The sequence below is a fragment of the Kryptolebias marmoratus genome, linkage group LG4 (genome assembly GCF_001649575.2).
Source record: "Kryptolebias marmoratus isolate JLee-2015 linkage group LG4, ASM164957v2, whole genome shotgun sequence".
NCBI lineage: Eukaryota > Metazoa > Chordata > Actinopteri > Cyprinodontiformes > Rivulidae > Kryptolebias > Kryptolebias marmoratus.
The window spans coordinates 3,362,320-3,380,026 of NC_051433.1; the positions used below are offsets into that span (position 1 = coordinate 3,362,320).

At 38.7% G+C, this 17,707-nt stretch overlaps 2 protein-coding genes across 2 annotated transcripts; one reads left to right on the forward strand and one right to left on the reverse strand.

Annotated features, from left to right (window-relative positions):
- Positions 1–3,821: 3,821 nt before the first annotated feature.
- On the reverse strand, positions 3,822–8,724 carry pigu (phosphatidylinositol glycan anchor biosynthesis, class U). Its single transcript, XM_017431445.3, has 12 exons — positions 8,595–8,724; positions 7,511–7,575; positions 7,270–7,329; positions 7,128–7,190; positions 6,865–6,974; positions 6,663–6,763; positions 6,376–6,473; positions 6,108–6,262; positions 5,861–6,004; positions 5,627–5,751; positions 4,950–5,092; positions 3,822–4,864 (listed from the first exon to the last, which is right to left on the reverse strand). Exons 1-12 carry the CDS (start codon positions 8,722–8,724, stop codon positions 4,751–4,753), a joined length of 1,308 nt encoding a protein of 435 aa, XP_017286934.1. The 3' UTR covers positions 3,822–4,750.
- A 951-nt stretch (positions 8,725–9,675) lies between these two features.
- Positions 9,676–14,472, forward strand: psmf1 (proteasome inhibitor subunit 1). The gene is made up of 7 exons (XM_017431441.3): positions 9,676–9,888; positions 10,579–10,731; positions 11,207–11,289; positions 11,375–11,569; positions 13,174–13,230; positions 13,852–14,013; positions 14,169–14,472. Exons 1-7 carry the CDS (start codon positions 9,760–9,762, stop codon positions 14,218–14,220), a joined length of 831 nt encoding a protein of 276 aa, XP_017286930.1. The 5' UTR covers positions 9,676–9,759; the 3' UTR covers positions 14,221–14,472.
- Positions 14,473–17,707: the final 3,235 nt, after the last annotated feature.

The window sequence follows — 17,707 nt, forward strand, 5'->3', positions numbered from 1 at the left end:
GCATTTACTGGATGAACAAAAGCAAAACAAAAAGTATTTTTTTAGTCAGTTTACATTTTCTGTTCGGCAAATGGGGAGGAATTTTTACCTCGAACAGATGGGGTCAAATACCTGAGAATGTTGCTCAGGATTGAGCCAGAATTGGATTGATGGATCAAGAACTGGTCTGGCAAGAATGAGCTGAGTCAAAAGACTATAAAGAAATACAATCATTTACTGTAACTCACCTGGCTCCAACAGGGTGTGTTCTCACATTACCTGGCCACTTGGATGGCAGAAGGCCAACAGAGGATGACTGGTTTGAATATTTTCTATCCACCAGAGTCCCTGTGAGTGTAGTTTCTGTAGAGGATGGTGTGCTTACTGTAAATCACCACGTGCTTCTTTAAATGTTCTTCCTGGAAACACAGAAACACGCTTGTTGTCTCCTGACAAACACCTGCAGCTCTTCAGTTTACTTGATTAAATTTAGTTAAATTTAACTGATTTTATATTAGTTCAGAATACACTACCACATTGAGTACGTATGCAGATCAAGTTGGATCAACTTATTATAATAATGAAGTTTGAACTAATAAAATCAGTTAAAGCGACTTCACTATATTGAATCAGACTGAACCATAATAAATAAGCTGAATTTAAGCAGATTAGGTTCCAACCCAAGTATGAAAAGTGCAAATTGGTTGAAGTTGAAAGTAATAAATTTAACTGTGTGGAAATTATTTTCATGATTCAATTAATTTCTTTCAACTAAAAATTTACTTGAGTGTACTCCATGTCTGTTTTCTTTTATGTTTGATATTTTTGTCGTTTATAAAAAAAAATTATTTCTGATCAGCTCCAACAAATTGATATAGCCTATAAGTTTTACAGTATGCCATCAACTGTGAGTGTCTTGTTCTAGCCCATTTCTCCAATATCCTGGTTCTCCAACATCTGACACGGATCTTGTTAATCCAGGCAACATCCGAGCCGACATAGTTTTTATCCCTCTCATTCAGTCCACACACCAAGGTTACCTGGACTGGAGTTTGAACCCTGAACCTCTTGGTCTTTCATACCCTGGAAACGTGCAAATGACAACCATGATGAGGCCGCAAGGAAGTCAGCCACATCCAAGTACCTACAGGGGGTCCTGAAGAGTCAGCAGAATGGTTAGAACAAAATCCAGTCCATCAACATCTGCAGTATCAGTCATCAGATACCCTGCTGGTATAATAACCTGGACAAAGGAGGAGACAGAAGCTACTGACATCAGGACAAGAAGCCTCCTCATGAAGGATGGAGAGTTTCAGATTTTCAGATGCAAAGACATGAAACCTACAACATCTGGACCAAGATGGGGGTCTCCTACATTCCTGCCATTCTTGATCCAAATACACCTGAACCTCATCTCCATCCATCTGAGAATCTGAGCAGTGGGAGATTCAGACAAAGCGTACATGGAACGCTATAACCAAGCATCTGGAATAGTTTACAGGAACGTCTGTGTCGAGTATGGACTGGAGGTCCCACAGTCAAAGTGGGAGACTCCACGTAAGGTGGTGGAGAATGGCAGGGCTGAGATACTGTGAAACTGACAAACAGGTGATGGCTAACCAACCAGACACTGCAGTGATCAACAAGCTGCAGAAGAAGGCAGTGGTGATAGATGTAGCAATCCCAAGCAACTGTATCATCACAAGAAGCTTGGAGAAATACCAAGGGCTGAAAGAGGAATCAGAGAAGATGTGGAGAGTCAAGGCCTCAGTGGTACCAGTGGTCATCGGAGCACTCGGTGCTGGAAGATTAGCTCCAACAGATCCCAGGAACAACCTCAGAGATCTCTGTCCAGAAGAGCACAGTCCCAAGAACAGCTGAGATACTGAACAGAACCCTGAAGCTCCCAGGCCTCTGGGAGAGGACCATCTTTAAATCTCCAAAAGCAGCCGAGATAAAATATAAAAATCTGATGACGTGACTCCTTGTGAACCTTCTTGGTTTGGTAATATACATTAAAATACAACGAAAAGATCATCTCACAAACATTAAATTAAATCAGACGACTCTAAACCAACACCTCAGGGTTTAATTTGTAATATCTGACAGCTTCATTTATTCATCAAACGTGACATCAAATGTTTCAAACAAAAATCTGAACCTACGTATCAAACAAAATACAGAATAATATAAAAACAAAATCTGTTCAAGAAATAAAAACAAAAATGTAAATCTCTTCACAAAGGTTTAAGAGCAGCAAACAAATAAATAAATATCAGACTATTTTTCCTGTATTGGTATCAAAATGTCTGCTGGACCTTCAGCCCGGACAGATCAGCTTTAAAAACATTCAGGACCAGACGAGTGACGTTTACATTTTGTTTTTATGCGACTGGGCAGTAAGCACGGTTTGTTTGTTTTTTACTTTTTTATACGAGGAAAATAAATCCACAAACTGGACTTTTTTATCTGGGAACTCTGATGCTGCAAGAAAACAACAAATCTCACATTTCCACTGAAACCTCCGAGTCTGAAGCTTTTTATAGTTTTTATTTTCACGATGAAGGCAGGAATGTGTCGGTTTTCTCCTGCAGTTTGCAGATCGTTGGGGAGGAGGAATGAAAACATATAAAATATTTTTAAACAATTTAATATACAGTATTTAACTCCTATTTCCACAACACCCAATGTTTTTATGGTGTCAGATAAAGTTTCGACACACCCCCTTATTCTTTCTGAAGTGTTAAAAATGAAACTTTCAAACTGGAATAAAAGTCTATTTTTAACCTTAGCTGACTGTAAAATGTTGAAGCTATTAAACCTTTTCTTGTTAGTATAAAATGTAAAAATATATGTTTATACTAACACCTGAAGTATGACCATAAAGGTTAGCTTGTAGTAAATACTGTACAGAAGTGAAATAAAAGTTATAAAGTCTGTTTTTTATTCTGGTGGAGAATTAAACACTAATATCTTCTTTGATGTGAATTTAATGTAGCTTTAAGGGTGGGAAAAAAGGGAAAATTCTGGTCTGGGTTTGTTGTGATTTACCCAGTAGCTTCATTTTTAAGTAAAAGAAAAACAAATTACTGGTTTTATTTAGATGCACTTGTGCGTCTGATCGTTTCCTAGTTGTGCAGAATTTCCGGCCCTTTCTGCTAAACAAACATGCTCAAATTTAAGGCTTCAACGTTTACATTTCACTGTCGTCTAACACTCACAAATTCCCCAAAATGTCAAGCAGTACCTTTAGATGATTAGCCTCATTCTTCATGCATATGAAAGTGTTAATTGTTAACAATAAAATGCACAATAATTGGGATTACATGAAGAAAAAGATGTAAAATAAAAGATAATTGTTGGTGTGGAAAACAGAAAAACACTTCAGGGCAGCTGCAGCTTGGTCCAAAACAATAAAAATCAGTTCCTTCTCTGATCAGAGGCTTGAGTATTTCAGGTTTGAACACATTCATCGGTCTGATCTCCTCTCTGTTAATCAGCTCCTAATTAATGAATCTGAGGCATTAAAGACCATCAGTTTAAAGCGAAAACCGTCTTTATCTAAATGTTGTTTGGCGCCATTTAGCAGGTAAATCCACGCCGTCGCGTCTGAAAACGTTTACTGAAAGTGACGACATGTACAACGTTTATTTCTAGAAGTCTATTTCTGAATATTTAGACCCTAATTAGCCTTTTTAAAATTCAAAAACAGTTAGAAAAAGCAAAATTTTTTGAAAAATGTTTGTGTTCTGCGCCACGATTATCGCCCGCCGCCAAAGGAGAAGCTGGAGGGATAATGTTTTTGCTCATGTTTCTGTGGTCTGTACCGTTAGCAAAATATCTCACAAACCACTGAACGGATTTAATGAAACTCTCAGAAAGTAATGATTGGCTGTACATCTACAACTGATTCACTTTTGGAGTCAACACAATTCAAGATGGCTGCCACAGATAATTGACCTTAGCTTACCTCGATGAATTTCACAGATACTGAGCTAAAACTTGCTGTGGTAGTAGCTGAGAGTCGTTCCCAATACAGACTCCAAGCACTAACAGAACATGCATAATGTTATTTTCAAGGTTTGACCAAAACAGCTACAACTCTGCCGTTTCTCAACATAAAACAATTTTAACATTAACATAAAAGGTGGCGGACGATATGCATTCCTTCTGGGAATACTAGGCCTCTAATTTAGTCTGATTCTAATTTGTGACAAGCTGGAGTTTGTTAATTAAACTGTTACTGAACAGCAAAAAGTAAAATAATTCCTTTTTTCTGATCAAAGCTTAAAGATTCCAGTTTTACCACAAACATGCAATCAGGTAAACATAAGACAAAACAACTTAAAGGTGAGTTGTGATTAGAAATTACCAAATTTATGTGAGATTCATGTGTTTTCCCTACATTTTTAACGTTTAAATAGGAGGAAGGCTTCAAAATAAAAGCCCGACAGCAGGATGTTTTTGCTCTGTATGAGAAATTCAGTGCTGTAGGATAAACAAAATAAAAGTCGGTGACGGGAGGAGGAGATCTTCAAAAGAAAAAGAAAAGCCCAGAATCACAGACTGTTCCAGGTGGAGTGTTGTTTCAGAATAAGAGCCCTCCAGTAGTGAAGGAGCCACATGTCTGACTCCCACAGGTTGTACGCAGCTGTTCTGTTGTTCCGTCTGAGGATCCGTGCAGCTCTGAAGTCTTTCCTCCTCCTCAGTTTGTCTTTGAGGAGAGTTTCAGTAGTTTTGTTTCTCCCTGTGGAGGCTCCGCGGCTGCCTTTTATTTCAGGACCAACGTGGCCTCCGAGCCGTCCTTCTTCTTCAGGTAAAGTCCACTGGTGAGGTGGTGTTCCCTCCTCAGGAAGGCGTAGAAATAATCTGACACCAGCAGGATCTGACAGGAAATAATGAGTCAAAGATTACCAGCAGGAGATGTTTGGACAAGTCCGTGTATTTAAACTCTAACCCGACCGTCCTACCTGCGCCACGTTGAACAGCAGCGTTATGGCGTAGTAGAAGTTGGAGTTGGCGCTGCCGGCGTAGATCCAGAGGTGCCACAGGACGGGGAACAGAGCCGAACACGCCAACAGGACGCAGGACACCAGGAAGATGTTCCGCAAGACTGGACGAGGAGAAGAACCGGAGAACTGAAAACTCAGCTTCAAGAATTCAGATTCTACTGTTTATCTGTCCCAGAAGGAAGCTCATTTTTACAGTTAATGTAGAAAAAATAGAACCATAAAATACATATTTTCTTGTCATACCAGGTATGCAGTTTTAGTTAAAACACTCGCAGACGTTTATTTACAAAACATGGCTCCTGCAACCCAGAAAGGAGACGCAGGTGAAGAAAATGGATGGATATATTAAAGAAAAAACACTACCGTATTACTATATTCTGTTATTATACTTCTGTTGTGTATTATATTTAAAAATCTTTCCAATATTTTCCACCATTCAGTCCGTAAATCATGTGGAAAAATGTAAGAATATCAGATGTTTTTGTAGTCATTATCTTTAAATGCACATAATCTCCATAATAAATGCATAAACAACTTATTTTAAGCTTCATAAAAGACCATAGAGTTTGTAGTTGCGTGAAATTAGACTGCACGGGTGTTACTCAGAAATTTGCATTTTGGTTTTATCCACTTACATCTGTGCAGGTGACCCCAGACAGGAAGGAAGGCCAGGTAGAGGGCGGTGTCTCCCACGGTGGGGTAAGATTTAAAGATGGAGATCACAGCTAACTGCATGAACATCAGAAACACAGGGTGCTCCCTGCGGTACGCACACAGACACAGACACAGGCGTGGCTTAGGATGAAGACCGATAAAGCTGTTTTAAAGTGTCGACTCAGACTGGAGTGAGGGTGAGGTGAAGGACTTACTTGAGTTTGATGGACAGAGGGATGGTGTAAAAAAAAACATTGATCTGGAAAACACAGAGGAAAAACAGCCGGAAATGCTCAAACATCTCGGCAAAGAAGTACCAGAAGAGGCCGATGTTCGGGGTCAGGTCCGGGACTGAAAGACTGAAAGGAGAGAAACACAAACCATCGCACACAGCGCTCTCTGGTGGAAAACCTGTGTAATGAACACGCTACAGTTTGAGCTTTTCTTGTGTGCTCCACTCACATGAAGCCGTAAACGGAGGACATGTAGTCCCAGGAGCCGAGCAGGAAGAAGGAGAGGCAGGTGAGGACAAGCAGGCTGCCGAGGAACATGAAGAGATACTGAGTGACGAACCACCAGAAGCTGACGCGCCGAAAATTCACCGGGATGAACTGATGCTGGGGAGAAGAGAAACATTAAACCAGGAAAATCTATTCTAATCTAGATTTGCAGATCCTTGCATCTTGTTTTTATTTACATTTTACAAAATGTCCCAACTTTTTCAACACACCTGCATCAAATACAGCATGGCTGGAGCGCACAGCGTGAGGGGATATATGGACTGATAAGTGGCCAAACACAGAAACACGGCACTCAGCAGGACGTTTCCTGAAACACAAACAGAAGAAATGAAAGAAAATCAGTGACAGCAGTTTAAGAGTTAAATAAATCTGACAAACTAATCCTATAAATGTCTGTGGATTTAAAAATATTCATTTGTACATTTAACAAGTAGTAAAGTTTCAGTAACAAACACAAACTAATCTTAAAAAGTGCTGGAAACTGATCTGAATCCACCTTTTATAGTTGTGAGGATGAAGAGGGAGATGACGGCGTTGTTCAGGCCGCAGGTTGACTTGGCGACGCAGGACAAGATGGTGAACGGGTTCAACAGGTAACTGTGAGAGAAGACGACGCGTAACTAAAGCTGCCACTCTGAACATCAGGTCTTTGATAAAAACAAAAAACACCTCCTTCCACAGGCGCTGCAGGTACTTACAACATGGCTACTTTCAGAGGGATGTAAAACATTTCTTTGGGTCTCCTGATCAGCTCCAGGCAGTCGTGAGGGTAACGATCTGCCTCCAGGGCAAACTTCTGCTTTCTGAACTGAAAAATGTCAAAATGTCCGATCGTTGTTACTACGAGGAAATAAACACTTATAGATCTATCAGTCTATCATAAAACTCTATATTATGGTCATAAACAGTGCTATTTTGAGTGAACTTGTTGTCAAACATATTGTTTTTTTAGTTTTCTTACCACTTTTTTGTTGTAGTCTCTCACAGCAAAGTAAAGAGCGACAGCAGTGATCACGTCTGCCAGCTAAAAAGACAAATATTTTATTTTAGAGAAATGATTATTAGTGATAATTATTATTATTAGTTTTGTTTTTCTTTCTCACCATAAATGTGATTTCTGCGTAATCCACCAAAAAGTGGAAGAGATAAATGATGAGAGGTGTCTGGAGAGAAAAGGAAAGAGCATACAGGGTTTGTGTGAGACATTGTTTTCCTTAACTAATCGTTAAGTAGCACTAAATACTAACTACGTCCTCTTCATCACAGAGGTTTGTGAGCTTCTGAATGTTTGTAAACTGTAATAATATTTAAAGACGGGCACAAGAAACAAGGCAGTCTTCTCACCTCGTGGAACACATCGCCAGAGTACGGCGAAACTCCCAGGTCAAGCAGGGCCAAGCCTTCAATAACTGCAAGAAAGAGTCCCAGAAAGGCAGTTTTATCCTCCATTCATTCCAGTTATGATAGGATGCAAAAGACAGACGCTGGTAAATCTGCTGGTGCTCATCGAAACGCTTCACTTCTCGTAAAAAGTGTTTCGTATACCTGCATGCCTTTAATATGTAACAGAGAAAACAAAAAATTGTGAAAATAAATGTTTTTTTTTTGTTTATTTTGCACAGATATTCTAAATTAGTAGGGATAGATTGGTTGGTAACCTTAAATAGATGAATAATATTTGTTTTTATGTCATTCAGCCTGATTAAAGGAAACAAACAGCTTCTGGGTAGTTTGGTTTAGTCGTGAGCGCCTCGCTGAACGTGGAGCAGAGAAAGCAAAGAGCTGTCTGAGGAGGTAAAGGGTTCAAGACCAAAGCAGCTTCATGTTCCTCTGACCTCAGCTGACAGTATTATTAAAAAAATATAAGATTCATGGGACTGTAGCCAACCTCCCAGGAGGTAGACGCAAGAGAAAATGCAGATCAGACAGATAGGGTGGATTGGTAGAAGAAGAACCGATCCAAAACCATTCATTTTGAACCCTAAAGTTAAGGTAAATCACTTTTGAATCATAATGGGCTCCATTGGGTTTGACACAGGAAGGCTCCACTGATGACAGAGAAACACAGAAAAAAACAAACTGGAATTTGCCAAAATGCATGTTGTCAGGAACCAAAGGTTCTGGGAGAAAACTGACGCTTTTTGGTTCCGGTCAGTTGTGTTTTTTATGATTATCGAACAAACAAATTTATCTGCATGTTTCTGGAAGGGCAACACGCACAGCATCAGTCCTGTCAGGACACACAAACCATCAGTTTCATGATAAACATGAAATAAAAGTCACCGATTTAAAATAAAAGCAGCTCCTGAACCGGTTTGACTTGACGGAGCGGCAGCAGGAACTAGGGACCGAGCTGGTGCTTCACCCCCCCCCCACCACCACCACCAAGAACCGGGCTCCGGACCCGCCGCCTCCACCCCCGGCTTACCTCGCTTCCAGGCGGTTATAGGAGACACCACCTCCACCCGCTCCGCAATCAGCTCCGCTAAACTGGATCTGTACAGAACCGCGCGGATCGTAACGGCTACAATCAGAAGCAGAGTCAAGGGAGCCGCCATCTTCTCTAGGAAGCTCTCTCCACCCTGCCGGCGAGGGGCATCATGGGAAATGGAGTCAGTTATCGAGAAGGGGGAAAAAAAAAACTGACAACAATGAATGAATGAATAAATGCATGAAGGAATACTTAATTCATAATAAATTACATAAATGTAAATTATAAATTATTATTTTTTCTGATAAAAATGAATGAGGTAAATAGGAAATAGATAAAATAAAAATTATTAAGTACATATTAAAGCTCATTTCCACGACCAAATTAAAACAAAGTTTCCTCTAAGTGAAATACTATCTCAAAATTATTACTTAGCATCTTATAACTATGAGATACTAAATCATAGTTATGAGATAATTCATATTTCAAGCTACTAAATCACAGTTATGAGATGCTACGTCATTATTATGAAATATTAAGTAACTAGAAGCTCAAATATATAACTTTGAGCTGATGTCATAACCATGCATCCATATATATGTAAATATATAGTCATGGCGGAACAGAATATTCTGTACATGTTTCCTGTCGGACACTTATTGTGTTGGATCAAAACAAAACCTATAGGTTTGTTAAGTTGGAAAATTAAAGTAGTGACTTCTGCTCATGATGTTTTATTATAAAAAAATGAATAAGTCCGGGTTAAAACTAGCTTTATCATTAGCTCGTTTTTTATATACAAACTAAGACTTCATTACAAAACTAATCAAAAGTTACTGGATATATAAAATATTACCACAGGTCTTTAAAACTATAAAACGTATTTTTGTCTTGATTTACAAGTTATAGAACCACAGTTCCTGTGTGTATGAATATGTATAATACTTATTGTAAAATAGTTTATATTGGTCTGTTTTGATTGTTATATTGATCTTTAGAGGCAATTTGTTTACTATGTTAGCATCGAGCTGACCGTTGGGGCGCTTTTACTTTGAAACACCCGGACCGGAAGTGGCTGTGGTTGCTATGAAGCATCTGTGAAGACTTTCGTTTTTCTTTCCGTCGATTTAATGCTGTGTTGATTTCGGTAAATCGAGGAAACATGGCAGGCTTGGAGGTGTTGTACACCTGTGTCGCAGGTAGCATTAGCTGCCCTCAGGACGCGGTCGTGTGCCTCATCCACTGGGAAATGATAAAGAATGGGTACAGGTGTATCGGCTCCGGAGACGAAGTGAGTTAAATCGGCTGCCATTTAGCCAAATTAGACGTCACGTTAAAATCTCCCAACTCATGCAGATAATATCAGACAAACAGTAACCGATAGCCGCCGAACTGTATGCTAGCTTCGTATTATTTACAGTATGATGGCTGACGGTTTCTTCCTAACTGACCCAGTTAAAGAGTAATCACCTTTTTATTAAATAAATGTAAAGTTTTTAACAAACAAGTTATACACCGAATGAAACTACTTATTGATAGTATTCAGAAAAATGTTGTTAAGTTTTTGTTTCAGCTGTAATTGACATGTGCTATTTAGGTACAATTTAAACAATCATTTTTTCAAATGGGATTTTGCGCATGCTAAGCTGCCACTTGCTCTATTTTCAATTAGCGTCCAAAATTAGCACTTTTGCTCTTGAGTATAGTTGATTTTGTTAGCCGGAAGAGTCTAAATATGTTTTAGCAATGTTCATTTCATGTGTTTGATTCAGAATAAGCTTACAGCTGGTTTAAAAGAAAAATCTGAAATAAAAAATGTCAAGTCATCTTAGCAGGCTAAAGCCACTCTGTGTGTTCAGTCATGTTTAAGCACTGCTGACAGTTATATCAGAAAATACTGTTCTCTTTGTCTGGTCAGACTTTGATTGTTTTTCTGCCTTTTGTGTATGCTTTGTGTGTTTTTTCCATCCTTTCCTTGCAGCCTCGCAGCAGTGATAAGAAGTCGGAGCTGCTGCCTGCAGACTGGAGCAACAACAAGGAGCTGTACAGCCTGCGGTACAAATCCACCGACACAGACGCACAGATGCTACTGAAAGCCATCACTGTGGACTCAGCTCTGATCTTCAACCTGATGGTAAAACCTCTCTCTGCATCCCCCGACGAGCTGTAGTCAAGCTGGTTGAATTACTGAATTTAGACTTTATTACTGAGGGAATACTCATTCACAAAATGGTAAACGGACTGTACTTATAAAGTGCCTTTACAACACAATCTGTGCCCTCATTTAATCATCCACACAGCACTCTACTACATTAATCACCCTAAAGAGTCTAATCAGTGCGTTAAACAACATTCATACACCGATGGGGCACATCGGAGGCAGTGAGGGGTTCAGGGTCTTGCCCAAAGGCACTTCGACATTAGGCATACTGGTGGAATCGAACCTCCAGCTGTCTTGTTGGAGAACGACTACTCAAACCACTGATCCACAGTCGCTCCCATATATTGATATGTTCAGCTGATTCAGGTCTTTCTTAAAAATGTTACTGTTTTTTATTAACTTTTATGTAAAACTTGTTGTCGTTCTGCTTGTGTGTGTATTTTTAAAGGACTCCAGCACGCAGCAGGTGTCAGACCTGACCGTGAACGTCAACGATCACGTTAATGCCGATCAGCTGCACACATTTGACGGGTCGGTTTATGATCCATTACAACTTTCAGAAAAAAAACCATCCAATCGTCAGCTACCGGCAAGTAATCTGTTTTGTTTGTTGCAGCGTGTTCAAGGATGCAGACAGTTTGTCACAAAGTGTCAAGACTCAGCTGCTGCCCTCCCAGAAGAGGCAGACGGAACAGAAAGCAGAGAGGAAGAGCAGGAGAGTCGAGGAAGAGGAGGCACAAAGAAGGAGGGAGGACAGCGACCCCCTCCGAATGCCCAGCAGACATCCTCGCCAGGGAACACATCCTCACTGGTTCGTAACGTTACGAAACTGACGTGACAAACTTCACAACAATGTTCTTCTCAGACTATCTGGATTCATCATCTGAACAGCTAGTCCTGAATGTAAACAAATAATCAGACAGGAGGACAGAAGCGTCTTTGTTTGTTTGTTATCCATTTCTTTGGAAAAATTGGCTTTTTAGCACTTTACCCTAATAAACATGGATGTAATGCACAGTTCAGTTTAAACAGCTGCAGACTTACTCAAAAGAAAACTGAGGTTTCGCAACATAAAATAAAATATGTAGCTTTTAAATACCCTTGTTTTATTTCTGTTTGAATGAGCCTAAACGCAGGGCATTGACTCTCGCAGTCAGCGACGTGAAAGTTCAAAATGAAAAAGCAGTTTGGTGCTTTTTCCTGGAAACCTAAGTGAAAGTAAGTTGTTGGAAACATAACAGTCTGTCTGTGACAGATTCATTCACTCATTCTCATCTCGTCCTGTTAGCTGTGACCTGATATCAGATAAGATCTCAGCACTTTATCGACCCTGTGCTGTCGCCTCCATGGCCTCCTGAAAGATTGAGGGAGTGTCGGAGGGGAGATGAGGACGAGAACTCGGGGACAGACGGGGAGAGAGTAAAATCTGAGGAGAGGGAGAGGAAATTAAGGAGGGCATGATAAAAAATCACACTCTAAAAGGAATGAAGGATACAGAGAAACAAGGAGAGGATGAATGAGGGGTCTGAGGCAGCTGCTGAGAGCTGAAAGTGAAGGAATGAGGCGAGAGATTGGAAAGATGAGTGGACAGCAGGAGAAGACGGGACAGAACAGCTGCAGGATGGATAGATCATCTGTTTTCTTTTTAAAGATTATGTTGTACAAGAAAAGCAGCAACACTAGCTTTAATCTGAGTGTTTTGCATCTATTTAACTGAAAACCTGGAGGGATCTGGAAATTTTTTTTGTCTTCAACACCAAACTTTTTTGTTTCAGAGGCAGGATTTCTTGTTTTCACGTTCAGCACGTGTACTACTCCGCCTCAAATTACTGCAGACCGACCCTGTTTATGAGCAAATCTGCTCCGCTGTGCCTGAAAACTGCGTCGCTGCACCAAGGTTGAATAAACGTCCTGCTCTGCTGCTTTCGAGTCGGGTTTCTTCGATGAGCTTGGCATCAAACGGTTCCTTCTGCCTTCAGATTGTTGGGTAAATTCAAGCCAGTTCAGGACCAGACATGATGTTTTACTTCAGTGTCTGGGTACCTTTTAATTAGCAGAAAAAAATCCAACAAATTAAACTTATTCACTGCCTGAGTGCCACTTACATCCTAAACCAATTAATAAAATGTAAGAATAAAAATGCATATCTTATGTGTCCAATCAACAAACACATTTTTAAAGCAAAAGAAAAGCAGCAAATTGTCATATTTTCATGCAAAACTATCTGTGTGAACAGAATTACTGCAGGTGTTAAACAAATATATGTGAATATTTATCTGATTTGACCATTAAAATGTATTTAATTTCTCTTTATATTGTGTTTAAAGTGAACTGAAAGCTGTAATTTGTGAGATTTTGTGTCTAATTCTTGTTTCATTTGAAGCCAGAAGTTGACTGATGTGTTTTCTTTTTTAGGCCCGATTCGTTGGATCCTCTATTTACAGCTGGAGGAGCAGATCTGGATCCGTTTGGGTGAGTTTTGGGAGAAACATTCCCTTTTTTCACAGAACAGAAGTTACTGAAGTATAATCGGAAGCTTCCCCACAGTTTTTCTCTCAGGTTACAGAGAGGTTATTCTCTCTGTAACCTAACAAATACACCCGAGGAAACTCTTAAAGATGCTGGAATATTTGAAGTAAATTTCAACAAAATTAAATTAAAACAGAATTCTTTACTGTTTTATAATCTGGGTTTAGCCAGATTAATGAAGCCAGACTCATTTAGTTAGAACTACTTTTATCATTTTCATTCAATACTTTTTATGTCTTTGGTATCTTTCTTTTCTGTTGCTTTGTTTTTGTTAATTCCTTTTCTGTTTATTCTGAAGCTCTTTGCGTAAATTAAATCACATTTTGTTGGAATTTGTCCTGGGTATGTTGGATTAAAATCTCTAAAACCAAACTTTGTGCTGGCTGGCTCTCAGACCATGAGTCTGATAATTTATGTCCAAGTTGGTTAAACTTTGGTATTTTTTCTGCTTTTTATTTTACTTTATTTTTTATATTTCAGTGGTTTGAACTCATTAAAGACAGAAAAACAAAAATGAAGAAAATGATTTTAGAGGAAAACCCTAAACGGATCCCCTCCCCTCAGGTCTCGTGGTGGTGGTGGGATGATAGTCGACCCGTTGAGGTCGGGGTATCCTCGCTCCGGCTTTGACCCGTCCAGCGGCATACCAGACATCCTGCCGCCCGGCGCTGTCCCCCCGGGAGCTCGCTTCGACCCGTTCGGACCCGTCGGACGTCACAGACCTGGGTGAGACGCAAAGACTCGGCGTGTCCTAATTCACTCGGACAGAAAATAGATGAAACTTATTCTGGCAGAGTCAGAACATTCTCAGTTCTGGTCTTTATCTCTGTTTTAATGAAATTAAACAGATTTCTGATGGCAGCATTCTGTCTGCTCTTTAGGCCCGATCCGGACCACATGCCGCCTCCTGGATATGACGACATGTTCATGTAGTACCAGCCACGCTTCCCGCTCTTCCTGCTTAATTCGCCCCTCAAAACTGATCCAGTTCAGAGAAAGTTTGTATTTCCATCCATGCTCGGAGGAGAGGGGCTTTCTCCTGATTTCTCATCTCAAATAATAAACATGTGGATAAAATAATACACAGAACAGCCTGTTATTGATGTAAAACATACTTAAAGACATTCAGTCTGATTATCACATGAAATATTATTTTGGACTACAATAAAAACTGATCATCTTGGACTTTCAGTTTGTTTTTTAAACCCACATTTAAAGATTTATAACCTTCTTCATTTTAAAATAACCTCATTGTGAAGTTAAGTGAATTTCCATGAAAGTAAAATAAAAAAAATACATCTCATGTTCAGTTTATACAAAGTAATATAAGGAGTGAAAACAAATGTACCTTTCTTATCATCTGCATCTGATGGTTTAGGTTTACTGATTTAAAAGGTTTTTTTTTTAATATTTTGTATTCCTGTTGAGTATAATGAGTTATAGCTCTGTAGAGTTGTTTCTGTTTGGGTGAATAGTTTAGTTTATTAATTATTTCCTGCAAAAACTCTTAATAAAAATGACTTTACTCTCTTTCTTGCAGTTTTTTTAAAATGTTTTTCCTGAAAACAGAAATATAAATGGGCTGAAAAGCTGCTGCTGATATCTTTATTTGTTAAAAAATAACCTCAAAAAAATCTTTTTCCCAGATTCTCTCTTTTTTAAGGCTACATACTGAATCACTTCCCGCTCAGCAGGCGATGAAGAGCAGTGTTCGTGTTTCTGTCCAGCTCAGATGTAAATATAGAAGCAGACGCCACAGGAAGCTGATGGGTCACTGCTCGGATTCTCGCATCTCGAAGAGAAATAAAAAAAGGTGTGAGTCAGAAACACAACGAGGTGCTTTTAGTCAAAATGTAATCAGGTAACCAGAGCATCAAATGCTTGTAATGAAGGGCAGACCTCACAAGATGGTGCTCCTGTCCCGATTGCCAGGAGGACAAACATTTAAATAATCTGTATTGATGTTAGGTTTGCACAGAAAATGGCATTTTTTTCATTTATATGATGCTTTTTTTTATATTATCCTCCGGCTGAGCAGCTGATGCACCTGAACAAAAGGAGACGTGAGGATTTCATCATTCTGCCTCAACCATGAGTCACCCTGACTGAAGATTTCTCCGACGCCGTGACTCATCTCTGAACACCAAACACAACAAAAATGAAATAAAATAAATGAGATGACAGAGGCAGAACACAAAGGAAAATGTGCAAACAGTGGTTTTCTGACTCACTTCAGTTGAATGAAACGTGCTTTAACGAGTTTTAAAACAGCAAAACAGAAACTTTATTGGTCACGTTACCAAAATGAGCGTTAAAAATCAGCGTGGTGGTTACATACAGGCTACAGCTCATCGGTTTGTACAACAACAAGGCATCGAACCTTCACAGCGTCACACAGAAATCATGCAGCTTCATCGGCTCCAGAAACCAACAGAACAGCTTCCTTTAAACCCAGAAGTCAGGCTCAAAAACAGGAAATTACTGATAATTAATCCAAGGAGTGAGAACATGTTTCAGCAGGTCGGAAACTTAATTAACTTTAGACTTTTAAAACATCACAGCAGCACTCTGTTCACACGTCACTGTGCTTTTCATAAAATACATCATCAAGCAAACCAGGTTTCTGTGCAGAAGAAATAATTTCATTTAGATCCTGATTGTTTTCATATCAGACGGGAGGAAAATACAGGTCTGAATTTAAACAATTTATGTTTGTATAACCTTAAAACAACAAAGTTCACAGAAGTGATGACATCACATAAAGTCATCCTTAAAATGGGCTCAGGATAAATTCAACATCATAAAACTCAAAAACATGATTAAATTAACTGTATTTTCATGGAAATATTGCACATCATCACCATAAATGACGCTGAAGGAAAAAATGAAAAGAAACTTGAATTTAAATAATTAGAGGTGAACTTTTAAACGATCAGGTTTTAATGTTGTGCTGACTATAACACAATTATCTTTATTTCCTGTTATGATTTAAATATAATTTATGCAGACTAACCTCAGTTTGTCAGGGGATCAAACAAAATAAGGACATTTAAGATTTATTTAGGGCTCACTGATTTTATGTTTTTTTTAAAACAACGACTTTCCTTCAGAAACAGATAGCTTTAATTAACATTTTGATAAGATTATATGTCCTAGACTTCATGTTTTTAGTGCTAAATACCAAGAAAAAATTAAAACTAAATGATGTTTGTATTTTATTAACATAAATTAATAATTTGCTGCTCTGAAACAGTCTACAGACCCTGTTTTTTTAAAAAAGTTCTGATATAAATTTACTGTTTTATTGTAATTTTATTGTGCCTTTAATTAAATATCTAAACATAGAATAGTTTTATGTTTTCTGGTAATCTCTATATATAACTCGAACTTAAACAGAAATATAATTTTTATTTTAATTTAGTCTTCAATAATTCGTTCTAAGTGATGTCTCTGATTGTCAAATACTGACAACAAAAAAAAATCCTGTTTTATTTACAAACACACTTCCTTTTAGTCTTTTTATACAGTTCACGGGCATTTCATTCTGGTTTCTTACAATGATATTTCACGTCAAAGTTTTTTAACGTATAAATTTACAAACAACATAATAATGCTCGACTGTATGGACACTCAAACACTAAAACAGGTCGTCATGAGGCATCTGTGATTATTGTGTTGATGTTTTTATTTTGAAGACCGTTGATGACCGTTTTCTGTGAGAAGAACAGATTTGGTTCCACCTGCGACGCCTCGCCTGCATCCAGAACCGGTGACCTTTTGGAAGCCGAGCTACATGAGGGGACGTTTGCTGTAAACTCTTTTGTTTTCTTGTTGTCACGGCGACCTTCGCTGGATTTCTCTGAAGCAGCTCGGACGTTTTGTGATTAATGAGCCTGAATTCAGGGTCAGAGCCCCGGCCTCTGCTGAAGCGTCCTTGAGTTTCCCTCTGAATCCAGAGCAGCTGCGCTGCCGTTGACCTTTGACCTCAGTGAAAGTGTTTACTGAGATGGTGTATAAATTTAATCTACAGCTGCAGAAACCGTGGCTACAGCTAAACTGCAGCTGTTCTAATGACTGAATAAACATTTTAATTAAAAAAAGCTGATTTTACTTGTTGTTTTTCTGTCCGTGTTCATGTTTTAATTTGTTAGACTGTCAATGAGAACTAAAAACAAGAAAACAGACTATATAACAAATTATTTAATCATGAAAACTGCTTCACTAAGGATTAGTTTAAAGGCTAACAGTACAACAAAACTCCTTGGCTTAGGATTATACTTTCTCCTATTTTTGATTTTTATAAAGCTCTTTTATAAATCTCTGTTGTTTTAAATTGCAATTAATCCAAACAATTGTAAATTCCTGTTTATATTACAATCTAAAACTGATAAACACTATGTTTTGATGTCCTGCATGTTCT

What these genes read in the sequence shown, in the direction of transcription:
- pigu (XM_017431445.3), bottom strand. Translation starts at nt 8,724, where the DNA reads ATGGCGGCTCCCTTGACTCTGCTTCTGATTGTAGCCGTTACGATCCGC. An exon ending in ACGCAGAAATCACATTTATG is followed by an intron (nt 7,191 to 7,269) that starts GTGAGAAAGAAA and finishes TTGTCTTTTTAG; the next exon opens with CTGGCAGACGTGATCACTGC. An exon ending in GAGACTACAACAAAAAAGTG is followed by an intron (nt 6,975 to 7,127) that starts GTAAGAAAACTA and finishes GACATTTTTCAG; the next exon opens with TTCAGAAAGCAGAAGTTTGC.
- psmf1 (XM_017431441.3), top strand. Translation starts at nt 9,760, where the DNA reads ATGGCAGGCTTGGAGGTGTTGTACACCTGTGTCGCAGGTAGCATTAGC. An exon ending in CAGGGAACACATCCTCACTG is followed by an intron (nt 11,570 to 13,173) that starts GTTCGTAACGTT and finishes TTTCTTTTTTAG; the next exon opens with GCCCGATTCGTTGGATCCTC. An exon ending in GCAGATCTGGATCCGTTTGG is followed by an intron (nt 13,231 to 13,851) that starts GTGAGTTTTGGG and finishes CCCTCCCCTCAG; the next exon opens with GTCTCGTGGTGGTGGTGGGA.